The following is an 18,420-nucleotide window of genomic DNA, read 5'->3' on the forward strand; positions in this document are numbered from 1 at the left end:
GTTTCCTTGTCATTTCTACGATGTACTCAAGAGTTAAAACTCATTCTTCCACTGGAAAAAGTCGGGCTTAGACGGAAAGCTTCACTTAGGCCTATGTATAAAAAAATATTTCCAAGTATCAAAAGACTTTAAGGAAAAAACAAATCTAAATCTCTGTTTTCCAAGAAAATACCTAAATTATTTTCACTGTCTCCAGCTCTGCATATCTCTCCAAAAAGGCTGCACTAATTCACAATGCGAAAAACATGATATAAATTTGATAGGCCTATCTGTTATGAGCACGAGAAGTGGAAAGTGATCCAGAATAGAGTTGTCCAATCCTGAAGGTGGGTGTAATGATGGGCATTTTTAACGATGGGGAGTAGGATTTGTTCACTAATTTGTTCATTGACCATTTCTGCAGTTGTACCTACTTGGTTTACATTGTTACTTACCAGAAGGTGGCGACATGTGTCTTTTGTGTGTTATTATGAGTGAGTCTTTGGATCATTCACATAGTCAGCATTGAAATGAAAAGGATTATTATTATTTTTTTCATTTTAAAGTTTCATTCACAAACCCCGATTCGTTCACAGGAAACATCACAACTACCTTTTGCCCTGTTTATAGCACCTAACACTCAGCTTACTCACAAGGAGTCAATGGCCAATAAACGAGAATGAGAAGAATTTGTAGTATTTCTGTGTGCAATATAATAAAACAAAACGTAAAGTAGCTACAGCACATGAACAAAGCGATGTATTTTTTATATGTACAAGCAATTTACATTATTTATTTTAAATTGTGTTCTGGGTTTAGACTACAAACCATAGATGTGTGCAGCTTTTTTATTTAGGTCTATAAATGCCGTAAGAGCCGAGGGGCCCTTGATGGCTTGTTTACCAAATATCTGTAGCGCCATCTGCTGTACATATAGCTTTGAAGGTTGCACTCCTGGATATTTCACTTGAATCTCAGATAGTTGATTATGGTTAATTTGTCAAAACAGCAAAACCTTTTTTGTTTGTTTGTTTTTAAGATACTGTGAAATAAAATTTAACTATAACCTTATTTGGGAGAACTCTAAAGCTGTAAACTTGCTATGTAAAAATGGTAATATGGCAATGCTGGGATTTCCTCCCTCCAGTCTTTTTCTTGACTGTTTCCCTATTAAAATAAATAAGTAATGAAGTGCTTCCTGGTAGTGTAACTCTTGGCCAGACAACCTTTATATTTTCTGTTCTTAGTGTGCTGCGTATGTTATTGTGTAAGTGTGCACGTTGTCTTTCTTCAATTTCCTTACGCAACACCTTTTTGTTTAATTGAGCCATTGTGTACGTGCCCTACCTGCTGCTCAACAAGTCTCTATCTCTCTCTCCTGGGAATGCGGGACTTCCTGAAGGCATGGCAATTATGGAGCGAATTTTGTGCCAATATTCATCAAACAAATCCAGTGTTTTGCAAATAAACACAACCTGCTTTGCAAAGAAAACTGGTCTTTCAAACAAACGCGAACTGATTTGCAAATACAAAATTATTTGAGAGAAAATGCAGATGTATGGACAAATATGTATTGTGCGTTACAACTGTGAGACTCATTTGCCTTTTTATGACGAAATGTGACTTGATTTTCTCACAAATGCATGCAGGCGGATTTTCTCACAAATGCAATCCAAAAACAGCAGATGGCGCTGTTGGTCAATTTACGCTAGTCTCTCGAGACCCGAAACACCTGTTTACCTTTTCAGGGAATACAGCAGACCAACATGAGTGGGGAACAGGTGAGTTTCTATCTTACTATATCTATAATTAACCATTTAGCCTACGTGAGCCACAAAGCGTCCCCACTACAATGTTAGTGAGTGAAATTCACAATAAGTGCTGTAAAGTTGTTAACATGATTGATTAGTTCAAAAATCAGTCGTGACATGGCTAAACATTTAACTAGGCAGTCTTTCTCTATAAAAACTGATCCATTCTCTGTACCTCTTATCCTCTGTTGGATCGCAGGATATAGAATATATAGGCTACATATGTTGATACAATTCTTTAACTTTCAAAACAATGCAGGGGTATAGCAATATATTGTCACAATATATAGTAATTTTAAAATGCAAATGTATTATGGATAGCGACAATATTGTGTACCAAAAATGAAAGCTTAGACAATTTAATTTAGTATCAGATATAGTAATATCACCCAAGAGGTCATTAATTATTTACAAAAAAAAAAAAGTAAAACAAATCACATTATTTAGTGCAATATCTAAAACTTTTTAAATGTTATAACACTGTGCAATCATTTGTGTCAAATAATTATGTAATTTTGTAGCTAAGCAAAATGATGAATATTTCTCTTCTGGTGTCACTCTTGTCCTGTGAATTGGGGAGAAGGATCAAGTTCACGCTGATATAATACTAAATTCAGTGTTTTAATAAACAGTGGTTTACCAGTATTTCAGAATGATTTTAACAATGGAATGATTAGAAAATAATCTTTGAGGTCAAAGACCACGAAAATAACTAAAAATACAGATACGAGTATTGCATAGTTTTAAACTGCAAAGGTTCTACTTTTATTGGTGTAAAGTCTTAATAACAACAGAACAATGTGCTTTTCTAAAATAAAGAAAACAAACAGGGTGCGTTCTCGTCCGTCTCTGGGAATTTTCTTCACTGGCACATTAATAAACAACCTGAATCTCAGTGTATATGTGCCTCACGTACATGATACATATATGTATAGAAAGCTTGACATGTCTACTGTTAAACAAACCAATTCAAATTGAAAACAAATATTCTCTGATTAGGCCTATACAATCTGTATGAAAGTAAGGAGAGGTACAGTTTCTCCTGTAATGTGATCCCGCCTCACACTGAGCACTCTGTTCACATGTTAATGATCTGAGATCAGCCAGATAAACATGTAGATGCCCCTGAAAAATGCCATCAAAATGTCAAGCTTCATCATAGAATTTAGCCTACTTTCTTTTTCTGTGCGTTGGATGATGGCACGCTACACGGGTCAAGACACACTCTGGACAGCGAGGACTCTTCTCGGAGTGACTCAGATGACGAACGTTTGAAGAAAAGCCACTAATATAATTCCTGACAGTAGCCTTTTATTCTTAACTTCATGAGTTAAAATGTTGCTCGGCTATATATAAAAAGCTACATATTTTGAGTTGGACATTTCCAAACAGGCTATTGTAAGACTAAAATCTGCTAGTATTCAGAGTAAAATATTGGTTGAAATATGAAATATCTCCTTACAGGCCACTTTTAGTTTTAAATGTTGTACAAGGCGTGCATATAAACTACTGTATGCTATATATAAACATAAATATGATAATAAACTATGATATCCCTTATGAAAATTAAAGTTGGTTTTATTATAGTAAAAGTGTGGTAACCATGTTTTTTTTTGCAGGTTACCATTTCTGTAATGGCAGCTTTTCTGCAAACACTATGGTATTTATTTAGTAAAACCATGGTTAATTTTCGAAAGGGATATTGATGTTTAGATAATATTTCGCACATTTATGTAGCTGAATCACAATAAAGCTCATCTGAACTTAAACTAGTTTGATTATAGTAGCCTATTTGTAATTAGTTTAGCCTACTCCTTTCAGTAAGTTGTCTATGTGTAGTTTTATACTTGTTTAAACTTTTACTGTAGAGGTAGCCTACAACATTTCTCTCCACTGTTAACATTAGTTAATGTATTAACTAACATGAACAAACAATGAACAATGCATTAATTACAGTATTTATTCCTCTTTGTTAACGTTAGTTAATAAAAATACAATCATTCATTGTTAGTTCATGTTAGTTCACAGTGCATTAACTAATGTTAACAAACACAACTTGTGATTTTAATAATGCATTAGTAAATGCTGAAAATAGCATTAACTAAGATTAATAAATGCTGAAGTAGTATTGTTCACTCTTAGTTCATGTTAGTTAATACATTAACTAATGTTAACAAATGACCCATTATTCTAAAGTGTTACCATATATTGTGACAATTTATTGTTATACCCCATGCATTTTTTTGAATGTTGAACAATTGTATCAACATATGTAGCCTATATATTCTATATCCCACGATCCAAAAGAGGATGAGAGGTACAGAGAATGGATCAGTTTTTATAGAGAAAGACTGCCTAGTTAAATGTTTAGCCATGTCATGACTGATTTTTGAACTAATCAATCATGTTAACAACTTTACAGCACTTATTGTGAATTTCACTCACTAACATTGTAGTGGGGACGCTTTGTGAAAACACGTAGGCTAAATGGTTAATTATAGATATAGTAAGACAGAAACTCACCTGTTCCCCACTCATGTTGGTCTGCTGTATTCCCTGAAAAGGTAAACAGGTGTTTCGGGTCTCGAGAGACTAGCGTAAATTGACCAACAGCGCCATCTGCTGTTTTTGGATTGCATTTGTGAGAAAATCTGTTTGCAAACATGTGAGAAAATCTGCCTGCATGCATTTGTGAGAAAATCAAGTCACATTTCGTCATAAAAAGGCGAATGAGTCTCACAGTTGTAACACACAATACATATTTGTCCATACCTCTGCATTTTCTCTCAAATAGAGTTTTGTATTTGCAAATCAGTTTGCGTTTGTTTGAAAGTCGAGTTTTTCTGTGCAAAGCAGATTGTGTTTATTTGCAAAACACTGGATTTGTTTGATGAATATTGGCACAAAATTCGCTCCATAGTATGTGGGAGGAACCACAGCTGCGTGTCACACTACAAAAATCACTTCCCTGTGAGTTTACTAAGAATTCTGGCTTACACCTGTTCGGGAGCCACGCTCATATTCATGAGTGATCACTTCTAGAAAGCAGTTCAAGTTCCTGACTTATCTCTGTCAGTTTCTGTGCAGTGGTAAGTGTCCGTCATTGTACTAGTATTAGGTTTTGCTTTTATGGTTTTATTGTCTTACAAGAACCTGCATAGCTCATTAGTCTCACCTGTATTTGTGGGTAGCTGTCATTCACTCTTTTTGTACTTAGTGTTATTAGCAACCAAAATATGGTGTTTTCTCAGTTCATCTTGTTATAGTGATTCTAAAATATCAGTTGATTTATTTTTCTTTTGTTCTAGAGGGCCATGCTGTACATAGAGTTGATTAAGCTGTGGGATGAGGCAGTGAGAGCAATAGACAGCCGGGACTGGCAGGGTGCTCTCACTAAACTCAACCAGATCACAGAACACAACTTTCGCACTATGTTTGTGGTCGCTTCAACACACATTGCCCTGGGTCAAGTGGACTCGGCCATTAAGGTACAATCACAAGTTTGGTAATTACGTGTGTAAGACATGGTAGAAATGTAGGATATCTGTAGCAATAATTCAGTGCAGTTATCATTTGTCTTTGGTTGTTAAACAGTATTTTTGAGAGCTATAGTTCAGTTTTAGGCCTTTTGATCTTTTAGATGCCACAGATGCCACAAAATATGATCATCCTTGTACCATCCTAAAATTTAAAAGGCAGCTGTGTGTTTGAATGTTTGAAGTCCTAATTTACACTGTGAAAATGGTTATTATAAATGTATAGAGTATTATTTGGAAAATATTTAGTTTGTATTATTACATTATTATTTTTTTTCTGCTTATAATAGTATTTTATCTCTAATGTTGTCATAGCAATTTATCTTAATGCTTTTTTTTATTTTAATCAAATTAATTTATTTATAAGTTTCAGACTTATGTTTCTTTTTAAAAGTTGTTGAGGAGGTTAATTGAATATCTTGATTTTTTTTTTTTTTTTAATGTGTTTTAGATTATTTTTATGCCATATTTGTATTTTCCCCACAAATTATTTTAAATATATTTTATTTATTGTGTTTTTTTACACAGCTTTTTTTCCCTTGTGGCCCCCTGGGGGTCCCCTTAACCCAATTTGAAAACCCTTTGCTTAGTTAATAATCGAGTTATTTCAAGGTAGTTAAAAAATAGAATCTGGAAATATAAACTGTAGTTGTTATTTATTTGTTAGATAAAAAGGAGATGTGTTTTGAGATGTCTTTGACAATGTCAAATGATGCCTTTTAGGCTCTCGACCAGGTAATTGCAAAGGATTCATGTCTTGCTGTGGGATTCTTTCAGAGATCTGCCGTTCATACGATGGCAAACAGGTGAGGATACTGTAGCTCTCTATGAATGAGCTGACTAGTCTGTCTGGTACGCTACAGCATGACGCAACACAAACATCTTAAACATTGACCTCTTTTGTTTAAAGTTGATGTTCTGGACAGCTGATTCACTTTGATCTGACACTGCCTCTTTGTTCTCTTGCTCTCTCCCTTTCTCATTCTCTTTCCCTTTCTGTCTGTGTCACTTTTTCCTAACACCAGGCTGGAGGAGGCATTGGGTGATTGTATATGGGCTCAGAAATACATGAGGGAAAACCCTGTAATTGACTACAAACAGCTGGGTCTTCGCTATAAAATGTACAGCTGGCAGGTCAGAACATAAGCATATTTTCTCTCTGTATGTGCAAAAAAAGTTAAAATGAAATCATATATATATATATATATATATATATGATATGATTGTTTGAATGTATTGTACATGCATAACATTTTATTGAGAGCTGGGAAATTGTTGACAATTTCTATCTAGCCTTGTGTCAACTCCGCCATTAAACATGAACGTTGATGGAGTTCACCTGCTCAGATATCCATCACAAGGCCTCTTTGAAGGCTGAGTGAAAAAGCTCCATGGTTATGCAATGTCAAATGCCAGTGTGAAAGAAGATAAGACATATCCAGCATTCCTCAGTTGTCAGGTTAAGCTCAGGTTAGCCTGAACAGATGAAACAACCTTTCTATTCCTCAAATGCCTATTAGCTGAAAGATAGAAAAGTTTGCTTTGTAGAAGTTTCATAGAGCCAAAGAGCTAAATTTGCACCACTAGTCCATTGTTAGACATGAGGAATATGTACTATAGGTATGCTTTATGTGATTTCCTGGAAGAATAATCGAGATACACCCTCATTACTCATTGTGATGAAATGGAGGGTCCTGTTCAAGGAAATGAATAACTTAACAGTTTCCCAAGAGTGCAGTAAAAATATAATTTTACTTTAGGTGTGTACACACACACACACACACACACACACACACACACAAGGCTGCATTTATTTGATAAAAATACGGTGAAATCCGTAATATTGTGAAATATTATTACAATGTAAAATTTTAAATAACTGGTTATAAAATAACATAAATAACATTCATTATTATGACAGTTAAAAACAGTTGTGATGCTTAATATTTTGGTGGAACATGATCATTTTAAAGGATTTTTCAATGAACAGAGAGTAAAATATAAATATTTTATAACATTTGTATTTACTGTCTCTTTTGATCGATTTTATGCATCCTTGCTGAGTAAAAGTAAAAATGTATTTCAGAAAAATTGAAAAAAAAAATAAAATAGACCCCAACAATATTGCATAATCTTTTGTTGTCCTATTGATATGATGTAATGAACAGTGTGTACAACTCTTTTTTTTTTTTTTTTCCACTCATAGGTCCTTTATAATGCAGCAGCCGTCCACTCAAGACTGCAGCAATGGGACAAAGCCAGGGAAATTTTAACAGCGGCCTCAAAGGAGAGAGGAGCGGGCCGGAGCAACTTGATAGACATAGCTCTAGAGGCTATTTCTGTAAGACCTATGTGATCATTTTATTAAGAAAATGCTAAGAGGACACTGAAAAGTTGTTTTTTTTTCTCTCATAGTGCAATAGATCCCCCGCTACATTATGATTGCTCTTTTACTGATAATGTATCACTGAACGCAGTAGATTGTGATGATTTCAGCAGTCTGTGTTTTAAGCTGACAACACTCCACGGAACATTGTAATCATGAAATGTCCATTTTTACTCCCAGAGGAGAGAGGTTTTGGAGCCTCTCTTGGTTCCTGAGGGTGAAGTGTTCCGTCCCAGGAAACAGGAGGTAGACCAGCTTAAACCGAGGGACTTCTTGGGTGAAGCTAAGGTGACTTGTATCTACACACTGTACAGTTGCTTTAAAATCTGTTTGGAAATGAACTAAGATGCAAAATTCAATAATAGAAAAGTAGATGACATTCAAACACAAAAGAGGTGATCAAATTCAAAACTGGACAAACCTAAATGTGCACAAAGTCAAATATTACAAACTGCATGCATGTATAAAAAAGGCTGTTAATGTTTCATGTAACCTTTTTGACTCCAATAATTTTAACATTATCTTGAGGCCCCCCCTGGAAGAGAGTTTCTGTTTGATGACAGTTGAAAATGTAGAAATATCTTAAAATCAAAACACATTTTAAGCACATAAACACTATGCACGCTATTAGTTGAGAAACGTTTACTGAAATGAAAGTCTTTTTCTCTCAGGTCATCACTTCTTTGATTCCAAATGATGACTTCAGGGGTTTTGATCCTCTCAGACCACAGGTACAGTTACTACCTGTCACATTTTGTCCTGCTTTTTTCACCATCTTGTCATGGTTTCTAACTAGATTATTATGTATGTCTCCGCAGAAACCGGGGTACTATGAGCCAAAGGTAGAGGATGGCCAGTACGTATCAATATTCAGGAAATATTAAGACCAGCTTAATACACAGATATAATATATCGTAATAACTTTAAGCACAAAAAAGTATTTCTAATTAAGCTGAATATGTTATTCCTGCATAGGGACTCTCGTTACATGATAGTGAAGAGTGCATATGTGGCAAAAGGGGCAGGGGAGCTCGCAGTGCCTGCAGGAGCAGAAGTGTTTTTGTACAGTGATGACGACAAAGATGGACTGGCAGTCATTATTTATGATGGAAAGGTAGGATACTCTTGAACTGTTACAGAGGATTGGTTTTGATTTGGAGGCACACTGAATGTTTTTTCAGCTTTACAGTCTTGCTTTCGAATTATTTTTCTGACATTCACAAAAGCAGTTGAAGTGGCATTATCAATGTGATATGATATTAAACATTTGACAGAATATAGAACAATGACTGAGATATTTCTCTTTTTCTACTTTAAAAATATCAGAGAGGTCTGGTTCCCAATTTCCTGCTTGAACCAATGGGCAAGAAAAACAAGGGTAAAAACAAGCGAATTGTAAGTGTCCCTTTGGTTTTTAACATCCTTTTATGACCTCTTTCATTTCCCATATAGTGTTTTTAATAGTGTCTTGTTATTTGCCAAGTCTTACCCAGCTTTTCTCTTAGATTCAGTATGTTGAGGTTTATGAATGCAGACAGCTTTAAAAGCTTTTTAATTCTTGTCTAAAAATGTGCTTACACACTTTACAAACCTCAGAGATTTGGCAAAGACTGCGCTTTGCCTCAGCACACTGTTACATTTAGCATCTTTTTAAGGAAGAGAAAAGCAATCATGAAAATAAAAAAAATAGCCTCTTGTTACCACTTATGCCAGATATGTGATGATTAATTGAGCAAAAAAAGGATCTACATTTCCTTGCTTGGCGTACTGTATTAGCAGTGACCTCTGATGTTCAATATCGGAATTAAAGTAGCATATTTAGTGATTTTCTCTGCATATTTCTTTGAAGGAACTCGCCAGTGGCATCCCACATCCTCCAGCCCTAAAACCCCCAAATCGACCCCAAGCTCCATCTCAACGTTCATTAGGTACAGAAAATAATTCAGATAAAACAGACACATTCAAACTGAAACTGTTTGTTAATGACTAAAGTTGTTGTTGTGCGTTTTATTTTCAGAAATACATATTATAAAAAATGAAAGAAAATATCATCTCTATACTTTCTCTTCTATAATATTTGATAGATGCCATTATTAAAAACGCACTGGCATTGTTTAAATGCAGCACATGCTCCAGCATGTTGCATGATGCACTTATGTGCAGTTATCATTTCCTGTCTCTCCTTTATTTCTAAAAATAAAAAGCAAAAATGACTGTACCGGTATTCTGAAGAATGTAAGTTTCATCCACTCTCCTGTAGAGTTGCAGCCCTCCTATGCCAGTGCTACCCACACAATACCTCCTACAACCGGCAACTCCACCCGCGTCCCTACTCAGCAGGTGAGTAACGAAACACACTTGAAAATGATGAAAGAATGCTGACCTTGTGGCAGGACAAAGCAGTGATCCCTTTAGAATGGAAACTCCAACGTTTTATTTTACCCACACAATCTGTTTTTGCAAGGATTTTTCAACATTAATTAAAAGCTTTAAGTCGATTTACCTTAATACAGTTGCAGCTGCACAGTATTAAACAAGCAAGTAACAGAATCAGTGATGCCAAGGTTATCAAATGTAAGACAAATCCATTATTCAGTTTCAGTCAGTGTTGATTCAGTTCATTTCAATAACTGTGTAAAGTGCATTATTTACAAAAAATGTTTCATTTCCTTAACAAATGGCGTCATCATTATTTAGCTCAATTCAGTTCAAGTTTTGTTCAGTAATCAATGATATTAATGAATATTAAGTGTCTTTTAAACAATAAACTTAAGTTATTAAAAATGATTTGTTCTTTAAATGAAAGGGAACAGATTTGTGGTCTTTCAACATGGTTTGAAAGACCAGGTCTGTTAACATATTTGGTTGCATCCTCTGTGCTTATATCTTATATATTTCTGCAAATTCGTTTTATCTCCCTGTCCAATTTGTCAAGCCTGAAAGCCAGCATTTCTGACAGTATCATGTACTGTAGATGGAAATAGAAGCAGAGCATGATTAATGCAGTGGCCGTCATGGTTGATCTTTTTTTGTGAGATGAGATCTTTTGAATGAGTTTTGTGACTCAGACATGAAGTGGAGTGGAGTGTTGAGGCAGCGGGCCTTTGATTTGGCCTGATTCAGTCAGAAATACACCCAAGGGAGCAAAAGAAAGCTGATAAAAATTTGAAAAGGGGACTATTTGAGGCCATTGTCTGGCAGAGAAACCTGATTACCTTGTGACAAAACTTATATCTGAATATGCAAATACCTTGTGCGTAGGGGTATTTGAAATTGGGGTACTTTTACAAGTTCTTGTATTGTAACTTCATATTCGCTTGGCTTACACTTCCAGTGAACTGATCATATGTAGCTCTCAGTTTTCTCAGCCGTAACCAGATGTGCCCCCCACCCCAATTTCTCAGGCCCAAACTTCACCTCAGGAGCCTGGATCAGTCATAGTCAAGGTGCACTATACATACACTATGGCTCTAAGAGTCCCTTTAGAAACTTCTTTCCGGGATCTGCAAGACAAAATCGCTGAGAAATTAGGACAGCCTGCAATGAACGTTCGCCTCAGGTAATATCGCAGACCTGCAGTCTGGTTGACCCGCTTTTAGTTGCCATTAATTCCCAGCTTTAAAGTATGTTAGAACTCTGGTCACATTTTTCCATTGTACAGCCCCCCACACCATCTCTAACAAATACTACTACTTCCTCTCACAGACACAGAAGGAATGGCACCAGAGCACTAACACCACTAAATGGTGATGATAGACTGGATAGCCTGGAGGGTGTGGCTGAATACGGACGTGCACGAATTTGGTGTCAGGTAAACTAATCGCCATTTTTGACTGACAGCTATCTGTGACTTAAAGGAATAGTTCACCCATTTACTCAGTCTTATGTCGTTCCAAAGAAAGTTTCTCTCTTGTGTTGAACATGTTTTGAAGAATTTTGAAGAACCAAACAGTCGTTGAAATACTATGTACAGAAATACTATGGAAGTCAATGGGGACCATCAACTGTCTGATTACCAGCATTCTTCAGAATATCTTCCTTTATGTTCGACATGAGAAAAAAACTCTTACAGGTTTGGAATGACATAAGGGTGAGCAAATGATAACAAAAGGTTGATTTTTGGGTGAACTCCCTTTAATATAATTTAACAGAACAGAATTGCAAAAATCTAGTTTGGTTTGCTTGTCTTGCCAAAAATGTATGCCAGTGGTTAAGCTATGACCATTCATTATGAATGAATGTTACACCAATTTAGCAATATTTAATATTTGGCAACTTCCTGTTTTTTCCATCTTGTCCCAAGAACGAGGACCCTCTGACCAACAGGGCCATTCTCTATCAGATGGTGGCACTGTATGACTACAATGCACAAGGCCCAGAGGATTTGGAATTCAGTGAAGGCGACACAATTGACATTCTCAGTGAAGGTACATAAACACAGGGGTATCTTTTTGTTATTCATTTTGTTATTAATGTTACACACAAGTGATTGGGTAAGACAAGTATTTTTTTCCATTTTGCAGTGAATGATGAGTGGTTAGAAGGACACGTTGCTGGAAATATCGGCATCTTCCCTCGAAGTTTTGCTCATCGGGAGACAGACAGCATCAGTGGGGCATCAACAGATTGACACAGCCTCTAAACATCAACAGTGGCTGTATTAGCCTTCAGTGAATAAGAACTTTCACATGTGCAGCGACAGTCTTGAGGGGTCCATCTGTTAAAAATTACAGTATTTATCGTCATGCCAAAATGTGCCTTCAGCTAACTGTTGTCTTTGAGCATACATTTTAAAACAAGAAATCAAAATAATTCCTCCTCCTCCATATTTTTTTTCTTGTTCCAAAGGTGAATTTTCCTTGATTTATTTTGCCATTTACTTAATGAGATTACAGCAGTCTTTAAGTGCTTTTAACTGGAAAATAATATAATTTGGGAATTAAGATGTCTAAAATATATTATGTATAATGGTACCGGAACATCCAAATTCTGTCTAAATTACATGCCAACTGGAAACTCCTGGCTCGCTTTACAGAGTGCGTTCATTTAATATTAATAGACAAGTGAGAATTTCAGGTACTTTTTGAGATCACAAAACAGGGCGGCTAAAGGCCAAATCCAAAGTTTTAAATAGTGCTCCATGGGATGCCAGCTTTAGTTTACATGATTGCCACCCACCTCTTCTTAACCTGCAGCTGACATGGTATCTATCATATACAAACTGAACAGCAGTGCAGCAAAAGAGATGATTTAACTTGCATCACACCCATACAATACACACCGCTGGCAGATTTTATTTCCGACTTGGTCAGATGTCATAAAATGGCTTTTAAATCACCCCTGTCCTGTAGTGAGAGCTGAATACACCTCAGTGAGGTATCCGTAATGCAGTGTTTAATGGCGTGGTGTGCTCTGTCAGACTGGGCACTGGGGCATGGCACTGCAGCATACGATCCCTCTGCTCTTTTATATTGCCGTAATTATGGGGTTGGCAGAGCCCAGCATGACGCATATTTCCCTCAATTCCCATTAAACATTCTGCTATTAATCAAAGCCATACCGCATTCTGACCCAACGTTTACCGATCAGTCCTTCCCCTCCTACCTTCTGTCCCTGGATTTTTATTTGTCAAAGAATGAAATTTGCCGTCGTGTTTATGAGCTGTTGTAAATGGTGTTGTATAAGTGTCAGGGAGTTATACAGTTTAACATGTTTCAGTGACAAAACAAGCTTCTGTCAGTTGTAACTGAACTGTATTTGGGTCTTTGTGTGGCACAGCCAACGGCTGCAATTTAATGGCCTTGACTGTGCAACCCGTCATAAAAGTTAGTCGTTTATTCAGTACATCACTTGCTCTGTACTCAAAAGATAACGTGGGACTTTAGCAGACAGCAGAAAAGAGCCAACTATGATGGTGCAGGGGGAAATCTGGAGTCTCAATTTTAAGCCAAGAGAACAGGAGTTACTCAAATTAGGTTAAACCAGCCCAACCACACAGCTTCATTAAATCACTCTCACAAACACGCGTATACGCGTAGGGAGAAAGAAAGGACAAGGGAAGATATTTGGTATTTTAGCACTTAATTGAATTTCTGGCATACATTTTGGAGCACTTCTGAGTGTGTATGTGTGCCATTGGTAAGTGAGTCATAGTTATGCATGACTTACAGCTGAAGTGCATTCACTTCTACAGTGCATAAAGATCAATGAGCATCTCTATTGTCTCATTTAGGCCCATTAATTGTTCATTAATTTCTGCCACCATGCGCTGATGCCAAGAGCGGTAATTGCAAATTAGCAATGAATTTGACTCCTTTGCTGCAATGTCACCATCTTAAAGGGCTGTAAATCAGTGGGTTGGACACCTGAAAGAACGAAGAAAGTTCAGTTGAGAGGGTCTATAGATGATTAGTCTCTAGTTTAGTTAGTTGATATTTTTAATTATTTTATTTAGCAATGATGTATACAGTCTCCCTGGCAAAACAAATGCACTTTGTTGCTGTCGTGCCAGTAAAACACACTACATTGAAACTGGATTGGGTCAGTGCAGAAAAGGATGAGGTTAAATATACAGCCTTAAAGGGAGCAACAGTCTGTCCATATGAGCTTATTAATAGCCCTCAGTGAGACTATTGGTGTACTGTAGGTTGTGGATGTCTGCTGACAGGCCTTTCTAATTCCTCTTTATGAGCTTAGAGGATGACACGTGTGTTTTAACTGAGCTTCCACAGCAGCTGAAATCCACAGACTGGCCTAAACCCTTGCTGGTTGCCTTTTAAGCACATCAGACAGCCTACATAATAAGGATAATTATTATTGTTTAAAACAATTCATGGACTGCCATGAATGTGCAGTATGGATTATGCAGCTTTTCTCAGCAGATGCTGTATTAGACAGCCTCTGTGAGAGTTGGGTTCTCACAACACCAACCTGATTGGAGCAGAGCTGTGTTTTAGATGTGATATTACTCTCTTTGCCCAGGCAGACACAAGGAATTAGAGAGCTTCAGGTATAAATGGAGCACTCTCAAATAAAGCACACACACATAAATGCGTCCAAACACTGCCCTCGTTTTGTAAATCTGTTCAAAACAGCTTTCACTGCCCCGTCTTAACTTAGGATAAGAAATCAGCTATAAGATTGAAACATAAGGGTCTTCAGAATTTCATCTGCACTGAGATATTTCTTTTTAAAGTGTTCCAAAGGAAAATGTCAATCATAATCAGGTTTGGTTTTCATTAATCATTACTGAAAAATGTATTTAGGTCACTACTATTCTGGAAGTTTTTCTGTATTTAATGGCTATCTGGAACACTTGATTCTGATTGGTCAGTTGTGGCTTTGCTAGGTCAAATATTTTTGATCTCTAAATGGGATGTTCCACCATTGCCATGATGGCACAATTTTTATGTTTTATTGCAGATTGATAAATTAATCTTTTTTTTAAATTAAATATTAAATCATAAGTAGGCTATGTGTGCAATGTTCTCTTTCCAGCCAAAATAAATATGTTCTAAGAACGTCTTGCTAACGTTACCAATAAATTATGAAATGTTCTCTGAACTTACAACGTTCAGTTTGTCTTGGTTATGGGAACGCTCTATTTTTTATTATTTCACAGACATTATTGAAATGTTATTTTTGATGATCACGAATGTCCAACTAAAATGTTAGGCCAGACTATTTTTCTGAGCAGAATCTATAAGCGCTAATCTACAAGATAATGATTTATTACAAATCAAATCAATATTTCATGGGACATGACAGCTAATCATAATGTTATCGCCCTATCGTTGTTTATTTTTCAACAATGACAGGCTGGATGTACATTATGCCTTAAAATAAATGAATTAAATAAATAAATATGGCACATACGTGTAAAGTTGAAATAAGGTGGCTGTGGTTTCGACTGTGTTTCCCTTTGAGAACTTTTACGTTAAGTGCGCACTGTTCTTTGGAAACGACTTGTTTTTCAATTGATTCACGTCAATAGCCCGGTGGGCCTTGAACATTAAAAATAGCTCACGCACAGGAAAAATGTGGTTTAGTTTGTTGTCCAAATGCGTTCCTCACAGTTGTTTGTTCCTAAGCAACAGAGGCGCCTCGCGCGTGCGTCATTTCCTCCAGAGCGCAGTGTCGGTATCTCACTAAGGACTCAGTAGTAGCGACTAGAAATCCGAGCGAGCCACACTGACCAGACGCGCTGCTCTTCTGAGCGCAGCTGCCAAACTTCAAACGTTCTTGCAGTGTATTTGTTTCTTTCTCGGAGCAGGACGCGTCTCACCACCCGTTTCTCATCGCACAGTGTGTTACCAAAAGGATTAAAGTCACTATAACGGACGTCAAATCCTCGCGGGACTTAATTCGGGTTTGTTGTTTGCCTTTGGAAGAACAGTGTACTTTTTCCACTATTCAAAGTGATTATTAAACCAATTTCTTTAATAATCAAAAGTTTCGAAACTGCATTGCACTAGTTATTCTGCGTTGTTATTTTGAAGACTTCACTCAGCATGGCTGGTCTCACCACAGGTTTAACGCACGAATCGCGGTGCGCTTCTGTTTTTAGCAAGAGACAGTGACCGTGCTCTGTTCCTAATGCCTGATGTGAAATCCTCCTGTGGTTTTGAGGTGTCCGAGAATGAGCACGGATCTGGAGCGCGCTTCTCTCAAGTCGGGCGCGAACTCCCTGGGCTCCGGTGGCCGCGCGCTTTCCGTTAACGTCAAGAAGTTGCACAACGCGCTCAACGTGCTGCTCAACGACTTCGAAAGGGAGCAGTTCATCCACTGTCTCAACGTTTACCACGCCAAGCGCAATGTCTTTGATCTCGTGCAGACTCTCAAAGTCATTCTCAACACACCCAACAAGCGCCAACTCTTACCCATGCTGCGCCTGGTCATACCCCGCTCGGACCAGCTGCTGTTCGACCAATACACATCGGAAGGGCTTTATCTGAAGACGGATCTGCTGGCAGCCAGTATCAAGCACGAGTGCTCGGAAGATCTCAGCAGCACGAACGCGCATGCTGGAGCATCCTCCGTGCACTTTCTGCACGAGTCCGAGCAGGCCGGTCCCAGTCACGGATCCGTGCGCCAGGCTCCGGTTTTCAGCACCGCGGCTGAGGGGACAGCGCCAGCGCTGATGCTGGAAGAGCCTGATGAAATCCGCCAAGTTACACTGAAAAGGAGCAAGAGCCACGAAGGCCTGGGATTCAGCATACGGGGTGGGTCAGAGCATGGAGTGGGCATCTATGTGTCTTTGGTGGAGCCGGGATCATCCGCTGAGAGAGAGGGGCTCAGAGTTGGAGACCAGATCATGCAAGTCAATAACGTGGTGTTTGACCGAGTCACTCATGGAGAGGCAGTCAAGGTGATGTGTGACCTCTGTGTTAGTGTGAGTGAGTGAAAGTGTGTTTTTGGCAGTGTTTTAAACATTTCACATCGGGAGAAATCTTTTGTGGATCTGTTCAGTCTGAAATTGTTCACTGAAAAAATGAGACATTTTTGGGGGTTCGTCAGACTGCCGAACTGAAGGAAACTTATAGAAAACCTATAGGAACCTTATCAAAAAGGCAGTTTTCTGATAGTTTACTGCAAAAACTCTAAGACTGGCAATGAGACTTTAAGTAAACCCATTATAAGATACATGTTTTGATGCACTTCCATAAGCGATTGTTGGTCTTTTACAGTTTCTGACTGTTCTTTGAATCATGGAGAAACTTTGTCAATGAAAACCAAATTGGACATACCGAATAAATAAAGATAGGCCCTATGTATACCAAATGAAAGTTTAATAGTATTAAAGAAAATGAAGGATGGTTTGACTGCCCTCATATTGTCCTGTTAAAAATTATTAAATAATTAAAAAAAAAAAAAAATCAATAATTTTTCTTTTAATTTCAGATAATTTCTGTTTTATAACTTCAACAAAGCAAAATCTAAATCTCTACTTCTTTGGGTGCACATACCTCTGGTTGGGAATCGCTGCTTTACATGGATCTGTCAGTGTGGCAGTGTGAGGAACCCCAGTTGGTCTTTTCATTTTTACAGTGTTGACTTTCCTTTTTTGTACCAAACAGCCCCATTTACATTCCCCCTCCCTCCTCTCATCCTGTAAAGTCCTTTACCAGTGTCACAGCCCTGCAGAAAAATCTTTGGCCAAAGTCCCAGTCAGAGTTACTGGCTTTAGCAGGGCTAAAATCAATCTTTAATTTTATTATTTTTTTTGCCCACTTGATTACACAGTACTGTGCACTAACTTTTGGCCACAACCCCAACCTGGCCACTGGCAGTGTGACTAAACCATCTCACTTGCTCTCTTCTCTTCACATGGTCCTAATCCTGGCCTTTTTAACACATTTTCTCTCATTCCCCTTGTGTGTCCAAAGGTAATTTCAGGAAATTGGATAATTGACTCAAAACGCCCCATTGGAGCTGGTGCTGGTCTCAGGCATTGTGAAAAGAATTGGAAGTACTGGTGTTTTATCAGCTGTAACGTCCAGTTAGAAATTTGCCTGTGGTGGAATCTATTATCATCTCTAATTTTAGTCCTGGATTTGAGAGTTAAATCATGGGTTACATAACAATTGAAGCTTGTACAGTTTGCAGAAGAAGAGCAATGACAGGCAGCCACATCACTCTTACTTTCCTCTCCTCTTTGCTCGCTCACTCTCTCTCCTTGACTATTTGTGTGGGCAGGCTCATTCTGTGT

General features: G+C 37.6%; 2 protein-coding genes across 2 annotated transcripts in view; both read left to right on the forward strand.

Moving 5' to 3' along the window:
- Nucleotides 1-4,726: 4,726 nt before the first annotated feature.
- Nucleotides 4,727-12,524, forward strand: noxa1 (NADPH oxidase activator 1). The gene is made up of 16 exons (XM_058777260.1): nucleotides 4,727-4,879; nucleotides 5,099-5,278; nucleotides 6,050-6,132; nucleotides 6,352-6,460; nucleotides 7,533-7,667; nucleotides 7,893-8,000; nucleotides 8,384-8,443; nucleotides 8,531-8,568; nucleotides 8,688-8,826; nucleotides 9,039-9,107; nucleotides 9,562-9,640; nucleotides 9,973-10,052; nucleotides 11,117-11,271; nucleotides 11,418-11,523; nucleotides 12,016-12,139; nucleotides 12,236-12,524. Exons 2-16 carry the CDS (start codon nucleotides 5,105-5,107, stop codon nucleotides 12,340-12,342), a joined length of 1,566 nt encoding a protein of 521 aa, XP_058633243.1. The 5' UTR covers nucleotides 4,727-4,879; nucleotides 5,099-5,104; the 3' UTR covers nucleotides 12,343-12,524.
- Nucleotides 12,525-12,672: 148 nt separating this feature from the next.
- whrnb (whirlin b) overlaps nucleotides 12,673-18,420 on the forward strand; it is a 60,090-nt gene continuing 54,342 nt past the window's right edge. The window contains exon 1 of the mRNA XM_058777259.1: nucleotides 12,673-17,079. Coding sequence (XP_058633242.1) covers nucleotides 16,351-17,079 — 729 coding nt within the window. The 5' untranslated portion in view covers nucleotides 12,673-16,350. The remainder of the gene's footprint in view (nucleotides 17,080-18,420) is intronic.

Source organism: Onychostoma macrolepis, chromosome 05, assembly GCF_012432095.1.
Source record: "Onychostoma macrolepis isolate SWU-2019 chromosome 05, ASM1243209v1, whole genome shotgun sequence".
In the NCBI taxonomy this organism is placed as follows: Eukaryota; Metazoa; Chordata; class Actinopteri; order Cypriniformes; family Cyprinidae; genus Onychostoma; species Onychostoma macrolepis.